At 40.4% G+C, this 21150-nt stretch overlaps 1 protein-coding gene across 1 annotated transcript in view; it reads right to left on the reverse strand.

Moving 5' to 3' along the window:
* Positions 1-3354: 3354 nt before the first annotated feature.
* Positions 3355-21150, reverse strand: part of LOC308288757 (uncharacterized protein) — a 22698-nt gene continuing 4902 nt past the window's right edge. The window contains exons 2-5 of the mRNA XM_080730227.1: positions 20727-21150; positions 13438-13629; positions 9509-9680; positions 3355-6300 (exon numbers count right to left, since the gene is read on the reverse strand). The exon at positions 20727-21150 is cut by the window's right edge and continues 1262 nt beyond it. Coding sequence (XP_080586353.1) covers positions 6119-6300; positions 9509-9680; positions 13438-13629; positions 20727-21150 — 970 coding nt within the window. The 3' untranslated portion in view covers positions 3355-6118. The remainder of the gene's footprint in view (positions 6301-9508; positions 9681-13437; positions 13630-20726) is intronic.

Here is a 21150-nt window from a genome sequence, read left to right on the forward strand (position 1 = left end):
TTGAAGACCCCTGTTCTATAGCATGACAGTGTTTTATAAACACAAGGTCTCTGGTTTGAATCCACTAATTTGAACATTTTCACATCTACGGTAAATCCTAACCAGACTAAGTAAGTATCGGTTTGTGTCACAACCATTTTCCAAGTAAAACTGCATGATGCATGCTCCCTGGAGGCCAGAGCAGAACCTCTGTACCAAATGTTTCACATCGGCCTATTATAGCGCCACCAGAGGCCTATTTTTGCAAAACATTTGCTGGCCTACAATAAGCTACCTGGCCTGGCAGAGACCTGTGCTCTGAGGTGCACATTCTATCTATTTAGACATGTTGTCACACTCAACACTGATGTATTACCTGCTTATTGTAAGTCGCTTTGGATTAAAAGGTGAAGGTGTGTAGATGCTGTTGTCGCAGCCAGGGGTGTCGCACCAAATTCTGGGCCCTGGGTACAAGGATTCACTGCGGGCCCCCCATGAATGTTCTTCATAGGGGGAGGAGGGGGTTTAACCCATTTAGACTGGGAACACATTATTACGCGTTATTTTGTGCTTTAACAAAAGAACATTCATTGGGCTAAAAACAGCCCATAAAATGATGGTTTAGTGATGAGTCATCACTTTTCACAGTGGTATGGGGGTCCATTTCTAGCCCAAGGAATGTTTTTGATGCAAAACAAATGCTTGCAATGGATTCAGAATAATTAAAAACACCTAGTTAGACCCCTCACATCCCAATTAAAGCATATTTTTTGGGAGTGATTTTTTCCCCTTTAGTATATAGTGTATAGTGAGTGAATGAGACCCAGAATTACCCTAGCTGTCAAAGATTTTCCTAGGGAAACTGAATTTCAGTCTTTGTGAGATGTGTTACTAGAAACCTTTACAAACACATTGGTGAAGATTTTTTTGGGTAAGGAATTTATTACAGGATTTGACACTATTTCTAAAGATATCCCCCGACTAAAGGTAAGGTGTCTTGGTACGAAAACCCACTTTTAAATGTTATTTATCCAAGTATCCTTTATATCAGTGGTTCACAAACTTAGGGTCGGGACCCCAAGTGGGGTCCCCAAATTATTTTGTGGGGTCCCCAGATGATTAACTTAATGTAAAAAAAAAAGTCTGACTCAACGGTAAACAAACCTGTGTATACAGGGTATCTGCACATTTATAAAGTGAACATTTAAGGACTTTCAAGACCAAACTGTCAAATATGAAGTAAGCAAGAGGCGAACATTGTGAAAATAGCAGATCTACATGCTCACAATGCCTCGCAGTGTGAGGTGCAACTCGCGAGCGTGTGACTGTTTAAATCTTAAAATCAGCCACACCAAACACATTTTCCTTACAAACCTCCCGAGTGTAAAGGCATAATAAATGTTCGGCTGTGCATCTGTACATACAGTACAGTAGCTACAGCACAGAATACATTATCAGCAGCACAGGACCAAAGCTCTGCAGTAGCCATGACGAAGCCTCTCTTGTGATTTCATAAGTGACCACCAGATGGAAACATTGTTGTAAGACAACTGGCATTGTTTTAGAAAAGCTTCCATTTTTCTAATCTACTTAGATCAGATGGATTCATGAATATAATAAACTGATGCTGTGTAAAACTCTGATCATAACTCAGCAATATTATAAGAATTATTCGTTTTATTATCATTGTTATTAGTAGAAGTAGCAGAATTTGTATACTGAGATGTCTGTTTACTTTAAGTTTTAATAAACTTGTTAAAATAACGTTTATTCATTAAGCTACAGATTAAGCTACAGATGTTAAATGTTATACTGTCGCATGAAAAAGGCTCACGTCTGGTGCTGCACCATAGACTGGCTATTTCTGCATGTTTAAAGTGGTAAGTGCCCAAATCAGCAGGGTTCAGTCTGTCTGTAGGTCAGTACTTTAGTTGAATTAATCTTGAAGATGATCGTCGTCCTCCTAAGATTTTGGAGTAATCTGCACGCAACTTCCTAAACACAATCTAAGAACCAATATATAAAATCCCAGCCAAAGAAACCTTTGTACGTCAATAAATAAAAGCTTCCAAGAGCCAATGAATTTAGCAGAGGCTGTGGCTTTTCACAAAAAGGTGAACGAATGCTTATTCTCATAAAATCTAAAACTTTGTATGCTTATCAGCAGATAGGCAGAGGCTTGGCCTCCATCATTGACTTGTGAAAACAAAACATGGCCAATTTCACATTTTAGGCCTATAATGGCCATGCCAATTTTCTCAAACTCCTTACAGTGGTATTAAGGCAAGTAATGGCCCCTGATTGACCGCATTCTGTGGCTATGGCCTACTGCTCACATTGCTTGGCCCCCGCTGCTTCTTGCAGCTATTTTTTTGCAGTTGTTTTCAACTGCAGAGAAGACTAGAGCAGTGATTCACAAACCTTCCTGGATCAGGGCCCACTTGAACATCTCCAAAGTGTTTGCGGCCCACCCATCTGATCACTCAACACGGCTAATTAGTCCCTGATGAAGACCTGAGAGGTCGACACGCATTGGTCAATCTGGTTGCCTCGTGCAAAATAAAATACTAATATTTCATTGTAGATTGAGTCCCTTGGATTTCCTTCTACAATGCAGCGCGTTGTGAGCGTGTAGATTTTGTTCACAACTTTTGTTTTGACACTCGTCTTGTATGATGTTAGAAGTTGCGCAAGTTGAAACATGGATCGAGCAACGATATATACCGACTATATTTATATTTGGACAAATTGAAAACACAAATTCTCCTTCCTTTAAACTAGAGATCCTTTATTAAATAAATCATGGTCAATATCCATGAGGTCTCAGTTTGATATTCCTCATTCCAAAAAAGAAAACAAAAGAACAGAGCTAGTTTAGACCATTCCTGTGGTATTAGTGTGCATATCAACGCTGTCTGTCTGTCTGTCCTGCATGGCAGGACAGGGGGAGGTGACTGACTGGCTTCCCCAAAAAACACAACTATGAGCAGCATCAGCACGGGGCTCCGTCCACTGTCAATTCAACGCATATTACGCATTATTTTGTGCTTTAACTATTGAAAAATAGCAGATATACAAGCTCACAGCGCAGCACCGAGTGCCGCGCTGCAGGCTTGTAGATCTGCTATTTTTGAAAAATCTTGAAAATAGGGTTAGGTCTTTGAATATTTTTCACCCGATTCTATAAATGTCTTCTAAAAGCAGATCTACAAGCTCGCAGCGCGGCACTCGGTGCCGCGCTGTGAGCTTGTAGATCTGCTATTTTTCAATAGCCAAAGTATAAAATAATTAAGGCCCCTCCACCTTGGGCTCTGGAAACTCAGTTCCCCCCCCCCCCCCCCCTTGTGACGCCCCTGGTCACAGGGTTTAGGACCGACAACCTCCCTCTGAGGAGAGCTATTCACAATTCTTCAGATTTAAACACTTAAAGGATCACTCCACCCATTTTCAACCGTATCTTCGTATAACTGGCCAGATGACACCATTTCTGTCTACACAGCAGCGTCTGAGAGGAGGGCTATTGGACAGTTCAGAAACCTGCCTACCAATGACATCATTCATGGGGATTCCAAGCTAGTACAAACTACAGCATTTGTCTTCCTGGAACGTTAGCATGCTGAAATAGAGGCTACTGTTCTTGTAATAATAATAATAATCTTGAAATGACCAAACCTGCGTACCGATGCAGTCATTGATAGGAAGGTTTCTAAACTGTCCAGAGCCCTCAGGGCCATTTTCCACCAAAATAGCTTGGGGTTCTAGAATTCAATCATGTTTTAATGTATTGTAATCAAATATCAATATATTGAATATCAATCTTCATGTTATATCAATGCATTTTTAAGACATCGATATATTAAAATTACACTAATCAAATTCTTGCTCACCACACCTTCTGTTCCACAAAATGGTTCCATGAAAGTGTGTGCATTTCTGGGATAACACACACCACTGCACACCAAGTCTTACGCGTTTTTGTCAAACCTGTCAAACGATAAAGAAGAATGCACCGGACTTTGTGTGCAAACGCTGAGACGGAATTGACCGTGGATTGAACCCAGTGCTGATTATAACAGAGTGCTGAACCTACAAACATATGGCTGATCCTCCGTACAAACAGCTCGCAAACAGCAAACTATCCATCTCACTGAAACAGCCATTATAAAAACCTACTGAAAAGGCAGATCTGTCTGTGTTCAATAATATCGTTGTCATGAACCACTTAAACCCTATATACTTAGGGGACTGGAGTCCTCCATGGTTCCGTACTAGATCCTCTAGTGTTTCCCCTCAACAACGAAATGGCTTTGCCAAAAATTGCATATCTGCGTATAACACATTGCAGAGCTTGCAGATCGTCTATTTTTGCCTCAGAATAGGGACGCTAGGGTTCATGTGGTTTTTCAAATTGAGAGTTTGTCCTTCGCCTCCTCTTTGAGGAGACCAAGTTCCTCTCGGTTATTCACAGAAAACAGCCTTCGTAGTAAAAGAAAACTAAAAACTAAACGCCAGGTTCTTGAAGAAAAGTGCATTGTACTTTACGGTTCTTACTTGGTAATTATTCAAAACTACAGTAGTGTATTTGTACTACAGGGGATAGATTGTTAATGTAAAGGTAAACCACGTGAAACTACTTGGACCAAGACTGACAAATTATTATAATACTTATTTTATGATACTGACATTTTGTATGTCTGTCAGTCCAAATATCCACTGGACGCACTTGTTTAATGCCCTAACTTCTCCTGTATTCTAAATATGAAGTGCTTTTCCTAAAGTCGCATCGGGACCTTTGTGTTCTGTAATATTCCATGTTTAATCCCGTTCGTGCTTGAATATCACTGTATTCCTCAATGAGTGTAGTGGTGCTGTTGCAGCAGGTGAAAGCCGGTATTATACTCAATGGAAAAGAGGAAATACAGTGACATTCGGGCCAGACAGGATTAAAGTACCTCTTTATTGACCATTATGGAATATTACGGAACTCAAAGGGTTATGCGATGCAATGGGTAACATCCGTGGCTTTAGGTTAAGCACTTTATATTTGAGCACTTTATATTTGTAATTTGTCCACACATGGAAGACTACGGGCATTAAACACAGATTTCTAGAGGATATTTGAAGGTGTCATCCCAGACTGACAAACATACATGTCAGACTCAGAATCAATAAAAGTGTTAGTCTTGGTCAAAGGCTATTTATGTAAAAGGTAAACCACGTGAAACAAAAACTAAAAAAGAAGTTGGGTAAACACATTGAACTCTGCGTAGTCGTTGTACAGTGAAAAGGGCTTTATGTGTCAGTGATGTGGTTTTCTAGTGCCACATGACATTGAACTGTAGCAACTTTGGTAGTAAGGGACCCCTGGGGAGAAAATGGCTTGCAATGTACTCTGTACGCAGACTACGCACACACAAAGCACATAGCAAAACAGATTCCTTCGTATTCGAGATGGAGTAGGAGACAATTATCTACTATTAGGAATTGTTAAGTAAGAGCATTCAAACCAAAGAATGACCAAATTAGTATGTTGTGACTACGTATCAAATGCTGGATATACAGAGTAAATAGCTGAGACGATGGAGGCCCAGTTGCAAACTGGCTGGCACTTTTAAGTAAAAAATATAAGGGCATACCATTTTTTTTCTTTTGTGAATGAATGAAATGGTAAACAAAATGTCAAGCACATCAAATGTAACTGCGATGGCTCCGTGACTGACACTTTTTCGTTTCTTTTTTTCTCTTTTAAATAACCGATACACACGACATACAGATTTGTCCGTCAGAAACACTTTTCTTTTTTTCCCCGTCAGAGTCTAATACCGGTGGAGTAATAAATCCAAAGAGGAGCTCCCGTCCAGACCACTAGAGGTCTCTGCATGTGTCTCTGTTATCAAACAACAGAGCTGAGACAACTTCTCCTTTTGAAGTGCGTCTCCTCCTCCTCTCTTTCTCTCTCCCCCGTGAAGAGTTCTAGCAGTTCTGGGCTCTTGGGAGGAGAGGTCAAAACCATACGAAACCATAAAAGCATCCCAGTGTCTCTCTCCCAAAGCCTGGATAGCACCTCTAGGAGTGTGGGTATGGGCAGGGGAGGAGAGGTCTTCAGGAGAACCATGTTCCTCTGAAGGAGCTTCAGTCCTCATGGTGTAGTGTAGGAGTTTGTGTCCTTCCCAAAGTTGTAGTACTCCTCCATGTCCTCTATGTTGGCCGTGGTCAGCTTAGTGAGGTTCTGGGAGCCACTATTGTCCATGTTGTCTGCTGAGTTGAAGTTGAAGTTTTGACCTTCATATTCTCCCTGGTTGTCCAGTTCTGGAAGCGCTTCTAGGGCAAAGAACAACAGCAAAGAAATAAAAGGAGTTGTTAGTCAACATTTGAACTCTATTATTTATTACACATACAGCCAATATTGCAGTTATTTAGTCATTAAAGGGGGTGTACGTGAATTTTCATTCAAATAGTGTTATTCTATTTTAGAGTTCTCAACAGGCCTGAAAATTAAGGCCCGGTCTGAACCAGACCAGAATTGGCCTTGGCACAAGTAATTGCCATAATTAAAAAAAAGAAAAAGAAGAGGAGAAAAAAGAAAAATAGCTAATGCCAGAAATGTGTCGGCTCAAATCACAGTACAGGATGATAGAGAGAGGGAGACAGAGAGAGAGAAAGAAAGAGACAGTGACATGGTCACATTTAATCAACTTCTAGTATGTTTATTTGTGTGGCTCCATGTAGTGGACGCATACACGCAAAGGTCATCCATGAATCATGGATGGATGATAAAAAACGACTCAACAATAATTAGGCTACTGCAACGGACAATCGAAAAAGGTGGGTACTTCCATAGTGCATGGTTTACACAAAGTAAAAAGGTTAATTTAAAATCCATTCATTCGTTGGTACTTCTTGCACAACAAGCATCAACAAGGAGATTCACTAAATAGTTCCTGGAGCTGGCAGCAAGATTTCAGAATAAAACTCACAATGATATGACTAGTCAACGCAGAATTTATTTTGGAGTTCATCTACTTGGAAGTCAGCCCACTGCATCGCTCTTCTTACTGGCAGTTGGCAAAGTACAAAACACACACAAACAACAAACATTTCTCCCTTCTGTTCTTGATATCTTATCCCTCTTTAGCGCAACCAAGGGTGCACACTTGTTTGTTACAGCTTGTAGATCTACTATATGGACCGGCCTGACTAATTAGCATATATTATCGAGCCGGGTCGGTTCAGTTCCAGGCTGAAACTGAGACTCTACCCTAATATTCCCAATAGCAATCATTGCTATAGACCTACAGTAGTTTGTTTCATAACAGGGGTCTCCTCATCTTGCATTTTAGTAAGCAGAAAACACCTTTTCAGGTCAGGATACAAATTCCATCCAATCAGAAGAGAGAACCCCACAAAGAACACTTATCAGCTTGAGTTCCAATTCCAATTCTGTCTGTCTTCCTTTTTTAGTTTTTGTTTAATCACTTATAATTTCACGTGTTTATCCTGTGTTCTGTATGTATCGCTATCCCGGCCTGAAACTCTATTTACGGGTTAATTAAGAGCTGGAGAGATGGGCAGACTCTTGTTACTGAACTAAATAATGACTACTCTAAAAACTGGATGGTATCGAGTCCCCGGTTCGATTCCCAGGCCGGGAGGACCATTTGCTGCATGTCATACCCCTGCTCTCTCTCCCTGTTTCCTGGCTATCTCCACTGACACGATCAATAAATATAAAATATATATATAAAAATATATGAACCAATGAAAAGTATTAAAAAGTGCTCCAATGGATCCTCAAACTGTCTGCCAAATTAGCTAACTCCACCCGTTTAGCCCTCTTTAAAAATAATCTGTGCTATTTAACCTAACCATAACCCTTAACGTCTGTGTGTTGGTTCAAAAAATATTCAATCAATGAAAAGTAGTAAAAAGCGCTTGTGCCAAAACCTCCTAATCCACTTGGGCTAGATGATGTTTATATATTTCCTGAAAAATTAACATTTGGAGTTAGCTGGAGTTTTATTTGAAATGTGTCAATATAACTAAGTCAACAATCATTGCAAAACTTTCCGAATGATCGATGCTTGAAAGAGGCATTAAACAACCCTAGCTGAAATGTACTTTTTTGTTGTTAGCGTTATGTTTACTGGAAACATTAATTCATTGTAAAATCAATGCGGCATCACTGAGGCACCTCCACGGTCCATGTAACCATCAGCACTGCGACATGCATCATTTACTTTATGGTCGTAGACACTACAAGACATTTAACATGAACATAACAGGGGAGACAGCAAAATGTGAACGTTTATTATAATAAATACCCACAATTCTGCAAAAGATAATTTGGTATAGAAGTGCAACTGCTGGCGTGTGCCCTTGTGATATTACTGACACTGTAGGTCAGGATGTCTGTGGAGAAAAATACTAAAGCCTGATTTAGTGGGGTCACACATGCGCAAATGAAGGGTAGTAGCCAACGCATGCCGAAGTGTCAAACCATAGACATAGAAAGGTAGACGCCTCCTTCGGCTAGGGGGCGTATGCATTTAGCAACCAAGGGAATCTTCATCACGTGTTCATTGGTTCCGCGTGCGTCACACATAGGGAAGTTGCCAGGCCAGTCAGAGGCAGGTGGGGGCGGGTCTTTACGTACGCAGCCTGTGAGAACAGCTGAGCCGCGCAACATCGGAACTGGCTGTTGAATTGAATTGTGGTCCTTGGATAAGTCCCGGAAATGTTGCGCTGTGATTGGCCAGTAGTCACTTTGACTGACAGCGTCCCCTTGGTTTTTCCAGGAAGTCCGGACTAGAACTTTTGCACATCGCTCCAATTAACTGCAGAGGCGACCGAGGCATCTAGCTCTTTATATCTGTGTGTCAAACCGCCACATGATGCGATGGCATGTGGTGCCATGGCATTGGTCTGACATTTCATTGTTCCTACATCCCATTAGTCCGAATCTGGTGAATGTTAACCTGGTGAAAATTCTATGCCTAAACCTAAACCTAACCTCAGTAAAACTATGCCTGAACCTAACCCTAAAACCTAACCCTAACCGAATTAGGACTAATGAGATGTAGGACTAATGAGATGTAGGACTTATGGGCAGTCCCCCGGCAATGTAAGGTACTGTACCAGTGTGCTGAAACTGTGTGCTGAACCCACTTCGCTCGTGAAGAATGGAAGTGAACGGGATGCAATTGTTTCCAGTTGTGAATGTGTGACCAAACCCTTACACTAAGTTGCACACCATAGTTGCACACTGGACATACTTTAGTTAGTTGATCTACAAGCTCATAACGTGTCGAATCACACAACTAAATGTAAAATCAGGCATAAAGGGCCGTCCGCACCAAACAATACAACTACTGTATATCGGCATTATAGTGATGTGGACTCTGCCACTTGGGTTAGAACAATGTGTGTATCAATCTATTTACAGTTATTGTTATAGTGCTTGGTGTGGACAGTAGACAAGCACACACACACACACACACACACACAAGCAGAGGAGAGCAGCAGGTCTCACCTTGTCCTTCAGGCGAGACGTCCATTCCATGTTTGACCTTCATGTGTCGGCTGAGGTTCCCTTTCAGGTTGAACTTACTGGTGCAGTAGGGACACTTGAAGGGTTTACTGCCAGCATGGAGGTGCATGTGACCCAGGAGGTTGTACATTCTGTTGAAAGACTTGCCGCATACCTGGAAAAAAACAAATGTGGATACATACAGCATTGACTGTTATGAACTTTTGTTTGGCACTGCATTGTTAAGCTGTGTTTTAAGTATTGCCATTTGTGTTCTGACGTGACACTTATGAGTGTTGAATGTTTTTGGACACTTAATGTATATATTCTTCTTTTTTTGACACTTTGTGTATATTCTTTTTATTGTGCCTTGCGTTTTTGACTGTACACAACAGTACTTTTTTCTTTTTCTTGCTTCTTTGTAACTTGTAACCTTAAACTACTGTGCTGCCTCTGGGCAACTGATTTTCCCCCTTGGGATAAGGGTATCTATCTATCCATCTATCTATACTGTGACACACATACAGTATATACTGCACACAGCACCTTCAAAAACCTATACAACTATGTCCAATGTACATGTTGTGCTAGGGGTGTCACAATATATCGTCCCACAATACACTGTATTGCAATATTAAAGACGATACGGTATGTATTGGTTAATAACAATGCCATACTAATTATAGCGTAATTATTAATAATGCTGTTTTGTTATTTCTTTGTTACAGTTCATTATTTCTGCTATTCTTCACATTTATGTATTATTATCTTCTTGTTTATCATAGCTACTAAAATAGTTTTACTGATTTTAATTTACTGTATACAAGAGTAATTTTGTCTTTGTCTTTGTACAGTATATAAGACTAGACTAACAATACAATACATATTGAATCTGCATATGCATGCACAGGAAAGTGTATGAAAATCATGTCATAGACTTTGATGATTCACAACATTCACGATGTGTTACGTTTTGGTTCCTGTCAGGAGTCAGGACCAGTGTTGATTTCGTCGACTAAAACTATGACGAAAAAATGTTTGTCGACTGCGTTTTTTCACTGACGAATACTGAATAAAAATTACCGGTAAAAAAAAAACTAAGCTGTGGTGACTAAAACTAAGACTAAATATATTGACAATTTTGTCAACAAAATAAAAACTAGACTAAAACATTTGTAGGGACTAGTGGAGAAGAGAATTATTTTATGTTTGGTTGCTCTCAGGTGTTGCATGCTGAAAATAGCCGATCTACAAGCTGCGACGCGTTGTGAGCTTGTAGATCTGCTATTTTCAGCACACAACCAAGTGTAAAATCAGTCATTACGATGCCATCAAGGCCTGCCAAAATACATTTCAGTTGACTAAATGAACTGTAGATTTAGTCGCCTAAAATTAGACTAAAACTAATACTTTTCAGGTGACTAAATTATGACTAAAACTAAATGACATTTTATTCAAATGACTGTCTATGACTAAAACTAAATCAAAATTTGCTGTCAAAAACAACACTGGTCAGGACTGCAGACTACCTCATGTGCTAGGGAATGTCTGTTATGCATCCTTTTCTGCTGGGTTTATCTTCACATGGGGTAGTCTCTTGTGCCACGAGTTTGTACCTGTAATATACTGTAGAGCACCAGCGTGTTGTAATAAAATATCGATACTTGGAGCCAGCGTATCGATAACGTGTCGCAAGAGAAAGTGCGGCTTTCATCCCTAGTGGCTAATGGACTGTAAAATTCACCAGAACTTCACTACAAGCTAAATCATAAAGTTAATTTCTAATCCTGAAAGTAGGTAGAAGGTTACCAATGCCAAACATTAGCTGTGTGATGTGTCATATCTTGTAACCAATGCCAGAGCTTCTTCCATCAGCACATGTTATTATTCCTCATCCTGTGGCCTTGAGGAATAATTTGCAGAATGTAATTAAGTTTAATTGAAGTTAAATAGCCGCGACGCTTTCGCGACACGTTGTGAGCTTGTAGATCGGCTATTTTTTACATTTACAAGTACATTTTGAATCCTGGACGTTTATTGTAACAGAGTGTTTCAACATCGCAGTATTAATATACTTCCAACGTGTAACAAGTGTTACTTTCCACCACTGAGTCGAACAGCAACAGCCCTGCCCCACGGTCGAGACAGCAGCCGCATAGCGTTCTCTGCCACGGCATGTAAACACACAGTGGTTATTTGGCTCGGAGAGTCAACGACCATTGAAAATACTAATATGATAAAACACCAAATACGAAGAAACTACCCTAAAATCTAAAGAACTGTATGACTTGTGAGTTGTGACTTGACTTATGTTGTGAGAGAGAACCAGGAAACACACTCACAGGCACCACAGTGTAACTGTCTGTGTTGACAGAGTCTGGCTCTGCTCTTCTCTGAAAGTAGCATACAGTGAAACCCCTTGATACGACTCTATATAAAACAAACGTTAATATTAATTAGATATGCCTACGTCACGTCACAGAAATAAAACAGAATGAGCTAATATTTAATGAGTGGCGCCAAAGATTTAACCTAACCAGAAACTGGAAGTGCACAGAAATAGCTACAGAGACAGCAGAAAGCTCTGAAACCACAAGCCTATGGGAAAATTGAACCATATCATTGCTCCCTATCACAAGTGACTCATTAATATAATATATATTTATAGAAAAAGTGATTTTGTGTTTCATGGCCCTTTAAAAGACTCAATGGAGTTTGCACTTCTAATAAAGAAGGGCAGGCTGTTCCAGAGCCTAGGGGCGGCTGAGGCAAAGGCTTTTTGTCTGAAACCTTGTCCAAACATGGAGATGACAAGGCTAGTCCACAAGGCGCAATAAAAGGACTGTGTCATTTCTTGTTCTAATCTAACAACAATCGTCTTTCTTTCTGTCAAAATCAAATGGAGGTCTGTGACCTAATACACATCGATTTGGAGGGCCTATAGTAAATAAAGACCTTTTGCAGGTGCGCAGGAGAGAACAGCCAACATCTTTGTGGCATTCATCTTTATGCTAAATGCCCCAAAGTAGAAACTGGCGTTGATCTACATTTGCAAGAATATATTGGCTTTTCCTTCTGGCATAGTAATCTTGTAGGGCAGTCAAATTGAAGTAGTCTCACAGTAAATGTACGTGCTTAGGAATTTTAATTGATGACAATTTAACATTCCAATGTCATATTGAAAGACAAGGTACAGAAGCTGAAGGATTTTATTTTAGATATAAATTGTGCTTTTCCTTTGTCGCCAAGAGAAAAATGGTTGAGGCTACATTCCTTCCCTTTTTGGACTATGGTGATCTGATTTACATGCATTCCACTTACTGCCAAATGCTTGCAATGGTTGGATACGGTGCTCTGAGGTTTGTCACAGGCTGCAAGTCCTCACCATTGTACCTTGTTTGCCAGGGTTGGGTTGGATATTACAACTACAGTTTATGTTCAAGCGTTTATGTTTAAATATCACTGCATAGATATTCTTTTTTTAAGTGTCATTTCTTCCTCGGCCTAGTGGGAATGTGCGTTGCATTCATGATTTGAGGCATTTCGTTCAAAACGGAGCAATCCTGCAAACGTTGGAGTCAATATATATATATATTTTTTTACAAAAATCACACCTAGTGTGAAGTGATCAGTGCTATTTACGAGATAATTTCATAGCCAATTACAGCGCGTCCTGCAAAGCTTGGCCAATGGGACCCTGGACGTTTGTGCAAAGATGGTGGCCATATCCGAGCCAGATGTAGGCCATGCTTCAGTTTACTCTATTTTTTACACGTTTTTCCGACCAGTTTGGGAACCGGACGAAGCCAGATGTTGGAGCTTAGCTATTGTTCCAGGAGCTATTGTACTCAGAATAAATATAAACTAATGAAAAATGCAAACTATAACAACTTTGCTAAGAGGTTAGTTAGCGTCATGACGTTGTTGCTCACCTTGCATTTGAAGGGTTTGACGGGCAGGTGGACGATCATGTGTGTCTTGAGGGTCTGCTTCTGGATGAAGCTCTTAAAACACACGTGACACTGGAAGGGACGGATGCTGTTGTGGATCAGCATGTGTCTCTTCAGGTTGGCCGACAGAGTGAACTCACGGGAACACACGTCACACTTGTGGCCTTTCATCCCCTGTGGAGCACAAAAACAAAAGCAAAAACAATTACATTGAGTGGGTTAAAGTGGGTCTTGTTAAAATAAGCGTTAAATATAGCTCTATGTTCCCATAGTAATATTTGAGACACTATAGAGTGTTTGTTCAGTAACAGGGGTCTCACTGTCACTCCTTTTCAGGTCAGGATACCAATTCTATCAGATACATTTATATTTATATGTAAAATAAATACATATAACATTTTAAATAAATAAACCTGCACCTTTTCAATTATTCAATTAATAAAAGTAATTGACATAATAATCACTAAGAACATTTTCAGCAGTCGCAACTCTATTCCCTAGGGTCTGGAACAGTGGTTTTCAAGGAGAGATCCAGGGACCCCCAGGGGTCCTTGGGGGGGTACCAGGGGTAGCAGTTTAACCACTATATCTGGGTTGGTACTCAAAAATAGCCTATGTGCTACAGTATTTTTTTAAATCATGAAAAAAGTAACAAGTAGACCTAGAAGAGTAGGTCTACAACATTTTAACAACAAAAATCTTTTATGGGGGTCCCCTGACACTAAATATTTTCAAATGGGGGCCAGCAGCTAAATAAATATTAATTTGGAGGTCCTTGACATGACAAAGTTTAGGAAGCACTGGTGTGGGGTGCCACAGAAGTTTTGATACCGTTGTCATAGAAACCCAGGGCCCAAATTATGGGCCCTGGGTGCTTTAACTATTGAAAAATAGCAGATATACAAGCGCTGCGAGCTTGTAAATCTGCTATTTTAGAAAAATCTTGAACATTTGTGCAAGTCTTTGAATATTTCAAATCCTTCTAAGGGTTTTTGAAAAATATATGTTTCTATGTCAGTGGTGCTCAAACTTTTTCATGTGAAGGACCCCCAAAATGGCCACCCAACCCCATCTCAAAATATTTAGTTCCACGGACCCACCAGAAGCAAAATGTACAAATGTTCGCTTAAAAAATACATATATTCAAAGATTTGAACACATTTTCAAGACTTTTCAAAAATGGCAGATCTACAAGCTCGCAGCGCAGCACGCCGGCACCGATCTGCTATTTTTCAATAGCTAAAGTATAAAATAATTAAGGCCCCTCCACCTTGGGCCCTACTAACTCAGTCCCACTTCCACCCCCCCCTTGTGATGCCCCTGGAAACGGGCATTGGGCCAGTGCACAAGACCAACAATGGCTTCCAGTCTATTGACAGTGTTTAAAGAGCCAGCTGACAAATGTTCATGCACACAGAATTTAAATATTCACATAATGACGTATTCCCTCGTTTATATGACCATATAAAAATAACATGGCAGACATTTTAGGTAATACACCAGAAAAAGGGCCTTTCTTTTTTTTTTTTTTACAAATCCTCATCTACTCTATGATTTGGAAATTGCATTATATTATATAAAGAGGACTGGACTTCTAAACTAAGAATTCTAGTGTTGTATGTAGTATTAGCCTATGAATCCATTAAAGTACAATATCAATTTTACATTTAATGTATTCATTTATATTATTTTAGTTCACTGTCTAGAAATCATACTTCATACATCATATGCAATTTCCAGTTCGCAATTTAGTCTGAACAGATCATAGATACCTCCTGTACACTCCACAGGAAAAGCAGTCTTCATGTGCAGCTACCTAGAGAATTAAATTGTGTTGTGTTCAGTGCCAAATGTCTAGTAAGCTCTATTTAGAAGCTACAACGCCAATTAAAACAGTGTCATTGTAACAAAGAGTTCTTCTGTTACTTATCTTTAGCACTACTTTGCACATTTATACTTATCTGGCACATGATATATTGTAACCAGTATGGACTGAATTATTTATATTTGCACAGTATGGTATATGCACTTAATTTGTACAGTTATATATATTTTCCCCATAAAGAAAAGGCACAGTCATGATTTTACTGGGTAAATATACAGTATATAACTGTGTAAATTACTAAAGTGCATGTATGCTGTGCAAATTTAAATAATTAAATCAATACTGCTTACAATAATAATATATTGTACATAATATTAGTATGTGCAAAATAAGTATAAACGTGCAAAGTAGAGAACCTCTTCGTTTCAGTTATCTAGAAATATGAGTGGGAATATGACTGGTTTGAATTACAGGTCACTTTGACAGACAGGTTTTGTATACAACCAGACAAGGATGTCAGTCTGGCATCCCACACACACTGTCTGCTCTACACAGGTCTGTTCCTCCATCAGCCAGCAGAGGGAGCAGTGAATGGAAGCTACAAAGGAGAATGTTCTCAGCCTGCTGACTGCTGTACAACGCTTATGTTTAACCACATTCAACCTGGCATGCCTATTTTGGCCATGTCATTATGGTAATAATAATAATAATAATAATAATAATAATAATAATAACTAGAAAGTGTGGTTGCCGTAATGGGAGTCACACAAATTAATCCCGTCTTACCATTTGAATTTTCCCCATTCAAGTCAATGGGGAAAATGAATTCACTAATAAATGAATGGCCATATATGGAGATCTCTGTGGTAAAATCCAGCAAGACATCTGCTGGCACCTATTGTATACCGTCCCATACATATATATTTGTAAGTAGGAGTTTGAATCCTTTGCCTGATGCAAATGAGGATTCATCTGTTATCTTGTTAACTGAATCTGAGAACATGCCTTAAATGTTGGGTTTCTCTGATCTACACATAAGTATATATTCAAATCTGTATCTACACGTACTGTGGCAGTAGAATGGCTGTAAAAACCTTCCCTTATAGGGGTCCCTGGCGTATCTTTTCAAATAGGGGCCAGCGGGATATTATGTGTCAATTTGCCGGTCCTTGACAAGTTAGAGAAGCACTGCTGTACATAAGTATATATTCATATATCTGTATTGTACATGTATCTGTACATGTTGGAAGACAACATTCTATATGATGACATCAGGATGAAGTGATATCAAAAGAATGACAACTTTGAAGCTGCTTCTGATGATGATGCTAGCGATAACATTACGTATCAAATGTCCACTTTGACTGTGTGTGTGTGTGTGTGTGTGTGTGTGTGTGTGTGTGTGTGTGTGCGCGTGTGTGTGTGTGTGATGACATAGGCCATATTTGCAGACAAATGTTAAACCTGAAGCCAGTTGATTGGGGTCAGAATGTCAAACTGGGGACAAAATTAGATCCCACTGAAGTTTCATAAGGTCACATGGTACGTCATTGTCCCCAGAGGTTTACAAAACCAGTGTGTAAGTGCATGCTATGTGCATTGTGCATGCGGCTGTGTGTATGTATGTTGAACAGACTAGGGCACTGCGCTCTTACTACAGTGTTAAAATGAAAGCTATGACTTATTATATGACAAATATATTATTCATGAGATTTGTGAAAATGCAGGACTGAAAAGCAGCTGTCAACCCTAAATCTAATTCTCAGGTTCCTGTACTTTGTCTCGTGTGGAGTTCTGACCAGGATAAGAGAAGGCCCAAGCAGAAAAGAAAAACTTACTTCATGCCAAAATTCAAAAATTCTAGTTTTGAAGATTTTATGGTTAATTAAACTGCACAGCTCTGTAGCCAAGAAGATCAATTATCCTTCTGCAAGGTTTGGTGTTTGGGATTTTCTTTGTTATCTCCAAACATCCAATTTGTCACACATTTTACGTTCTTGCTGACTTAAAGGGGTACTGTCACCTAAAGGTGTACTGTCACCTTAAGAAATCATCTTAAAATATGAGTTAATATTTTTATGATGTCATTGTGGGAATGCGCAATTATAAGCCAATCAAATGAATTGACTGTACCTGGACTACCGGTACTTACTGTACTGGTCAGCTGTTGTTGGGGGGCGACACTGCGACATGAGTTTCGGACTATTTCAGAGCTTTTTCAGAGAGACCACGTGACCTACTGTATCATACTATTATAATTTTGTGGCGTGTCAGCGGGCCTTTAAGTAAAATACATTAAAAAATGCTTTTTTAATCTACAAGGATTCAATTTGAGTCAGGTTATCGCTACAGTATCTGTTATCTTAACCACTTGTACCCTCGCAGCCCTATTCTGGGGTAATTATTCAGTGATATTGGCAGATCTACACGCTTACGTTGTCACATTGTGACATGTTTTGATTTAGTGTAGAGGGAAATAAGGACAGGGCCAAATATAGAACTGGGGGACTCAGTCAACCGGGGTCAACTAAGTATATAGTATATAGGGTTTAATGCAAAACTTGATGTCATCAATAGGGGACACTATACCCAGTGAGTTATTTTTGCGTGAATTTGCCCACATTCTGCAGCTCCTAAATGTCCTCATTTGAATGCAAAACTCACACACATTTTTGAAGTATGTTAAGTCTTTCTCCAATTCATTGTCAATGGAGTGCCGCCAAGTTGTGTCTTAATGAAATCACATCAGATTAACGGCTAGGTTCTGAGGGAGGACATGTTCACTGTGTGACAAATGGTGCCTCAGCGGACTGAGATCAAAGTGTATAGCATATAATCATGTTATTGTGTTCCATTTCACATTATTAATGCTAGCCTGTTATTAATCATAATTGTCATAAGCTTTAATACCTCATCTTAATGCCTTGTAAGACATAACGTCTCCAGCACGGGCCTGAATGCTGGGGAGTTACACTCAGAACATAAACGCCCCTTTTCCACTGACATGGCCCAACACCACACCACTCCACACCGCCCACTTGTTCCAGGTTTTCCACAACAAGGACCTGGGTAGAGTGGTGTGAAAGTGGTACTAAACGTGGTACTAAAAAGTATCCAATCTAGAGTAGGTCTGAGCTAGGCCAAACAGGGCCAAACACTTCATAATGACTGATAATCACTGACTTTTCATTTAGACCACCAGGATATAGTTGTAATACATGATAATAGATTCTATTGTGTTATAACTTATCACCACTATTATAATCTATTATAGTGTATTATAATTATCATACATTAATACTTTATAGTGTGTTATAATCACAGTTATAATCCATTATAGTGTATTATCATTTAGGATAATACAAATTTATATTGTATTATAATCACAGTTAAAAGGGTCCATTTCTTTCTTACCGATAGGGGTAGTTTTGTGTAATGGAAAATGTCGATATTTGTATGTGGTGCGGCGTAGTGTTGTGTAGTGTGGTGCTAAAGCTGCAGTCGAAAAGGGGCTTAAGATCCAACAGGGCGACGCAACCCAAAAAAAGCAGATCTACAAGCTCACTTGTCAGTTGTCACTGTGACAAACTGTGAGCTTGTAGATCTGCTATTTTTCAGCACACAACTAAGGCTTAAAGGAATACTTCACTCCTGTTTTTTTTGTTGTTATTATTATTATCCATTACCCCCCTCCCCTCAACAAAGCTTTGAATACATCGAAGTGTTTGTTTGTGTCGCATTCCTTTATGGTGAATGATGAATCCTGGACCCTTATTTTGAAGAAAAACGATTTTGATATCGTTTTGCTGTTATTGAATAGGGATGGAACCCTAGGCTGATTTTGTAGTTTGTTTTCCAACTATACAGTCATGAAAACATGGCTGGCTGGACAGGGCACAGTCACAAATGTGCTTCATGGGTCGTAACCAGCGGAAGATGAGACTTCAGACGCGTCATTTTCCCATGTCGCCTTGCAGGTTGCGGACAGTAACAGCAAGGGTGACGCTTTTCTGGTGGTGTAGTTTGTTTTACTTACAGTGCAGTTTGTCTCACTGAATGAAATGGCTGCCAAGTGGGGTCAATGACGGCACTTTTTTCCTATCGGTTGGCGTCCAGTTAAAGTACACCAATGTTTTAACTCCATGCTAAACATGCGTCAGACTTCACACGCTTCAAGTCAGCGAGCCACAGTGAGATGCTGATGCTTCTGGAGCGTATGAAGCACATGTGTGACGTGCCCTGAGACTGACCTTATAGTACACTGATGTAATCAAAACAGCTGTAGCTAATAAATGAATAATGCGCTTAAATGTGTTACATTTAAGCGTGCCAAAGTGCACTGACACACCTGTTGACTACTGCGGCACTGGACAAACCTTAATCTAACACTTAAGTTGATTATCTGCAACTGTGTTGCTTACTAGCCTGCCATGTCTGCTGTACTTTTGAACCAAAACTGGAAAACAAACGACAGAATCAGCCTAGAGTTTCATGCCCTTTTAATCCTGCCCCCCTATATTCTTCAATTCATCAAGTACAGTAGGCCTAAATTCTCTTTGGATTCTTCATTCACCGTGAAGGAATGCAACACAACCAAAAGATATCCATGATGTCAAGGCTATGCGGGATGAGTAATTGATAGAAAAAAGTAATTTTGGGGGTGAAGTATTACTTTAAAGGAGCACTTAACCCATTTTCAACTGTATCTTCATATGATTGGTCCTCACTAAAGCTCATTATTAAGTGCTGTTCACACTAAGCACTATAACTATAGTTATTCACCATCGTCTTTGTTATAGTTGTGGTGTGGACACCATCCACTTGATTTTAATAACAATATCTTTAAAGTTATAGTGCTTAGTGTGACCACTGATGATGATCACTGGAGGAAACCGATGGTTTCTGAACTGTCCACAGCCACCTCTAAGACACAGACTGAGTAGACAGACAGAAATGGTGACACCATTGTAATGAGCGTTAGTGAGGCCGACTATATGAAGATAGATTGAAAATGGGCGCAGTGCTCCTTTAAGGAAGCAGTGTGGAGGATGGATGGCTGCCAGGGTAGAGGTTTCTCTTACCTGCCTGCTTCTCTCACAGCTCAGAGGGTGAAGGACACCAGATGAACTGATGACAGAGAATGTGCCGTAGCCTCCTCTGGCATCCCGACAAGGGCCTCGCTTTTTTAACATCTGTCTCTCACTCTCCACTAACGACTCATTCTGTCTTTAGTTTGTTTTGTTTTTACAAAAAGGAGAAAAAAAAAAAAAAAAACAACAACCCTAAAAACAGTCTAAGGATGTGACATTAGACATTGATATTTACAGTTTACGCCGTGGTAACGGTACGGTACAGTGTATTTCTGCGCCTACGGCAGTCTGGGTGGAGTCTGGATGGTGGGAGCGTGGGTAGGCGTGGTGTTTTCCGGGTTCGGCGGGGTCAGTACCTTATGGGTGAGCGAGTGCTGCCGCAGGTGGTGCAGCTGCACGAACTCCAGGCCGCACTGGGAGCAGGTGTACGGCCGCGGCGTCTGGTGCTTCAGCAGGTGGTTCTGCAGCTGGCTGCGGTAGGCGAACGACTTGCTGCACTCCGTGCATTGGAAGGTGTGCGGCCCCTGGTGGCTGGTCTGGTGGCGCTTCAGGTGGGCGTAGGTGGGGAACTCCATGCCGCACTGCGAGCACACGTGGCAGCGGCCGCGCTCGTGCTTGGCCTCGTGCGCCCGCAGCTCGCTGGGGTAGGCGAAGCCGCGGCGGCAGAAGCGGCAGCTGTAGGGCTTGACGTCGGTGTGCTGGAGCATGTGACGCTTCAGGTGGCTGGTCTGCGTGAAGCCCTTCTTGCACACGGTGCACTTGTGCGGCCGCGTGCCCTGG

Source organism: Nannobrachium achirus (genome assembly GCF_963921795.1).
Source record: "Nannobrachium achirus genome assembly, chromosome: 7".
NCBI classification, from domain to species: domain Eukaryota; kingdom Metazoa; phylum Chordata; class Actinopteri; order Myctophiformes; family Myctophidae; genus Nannobrachium; species Nannobrachium achirus.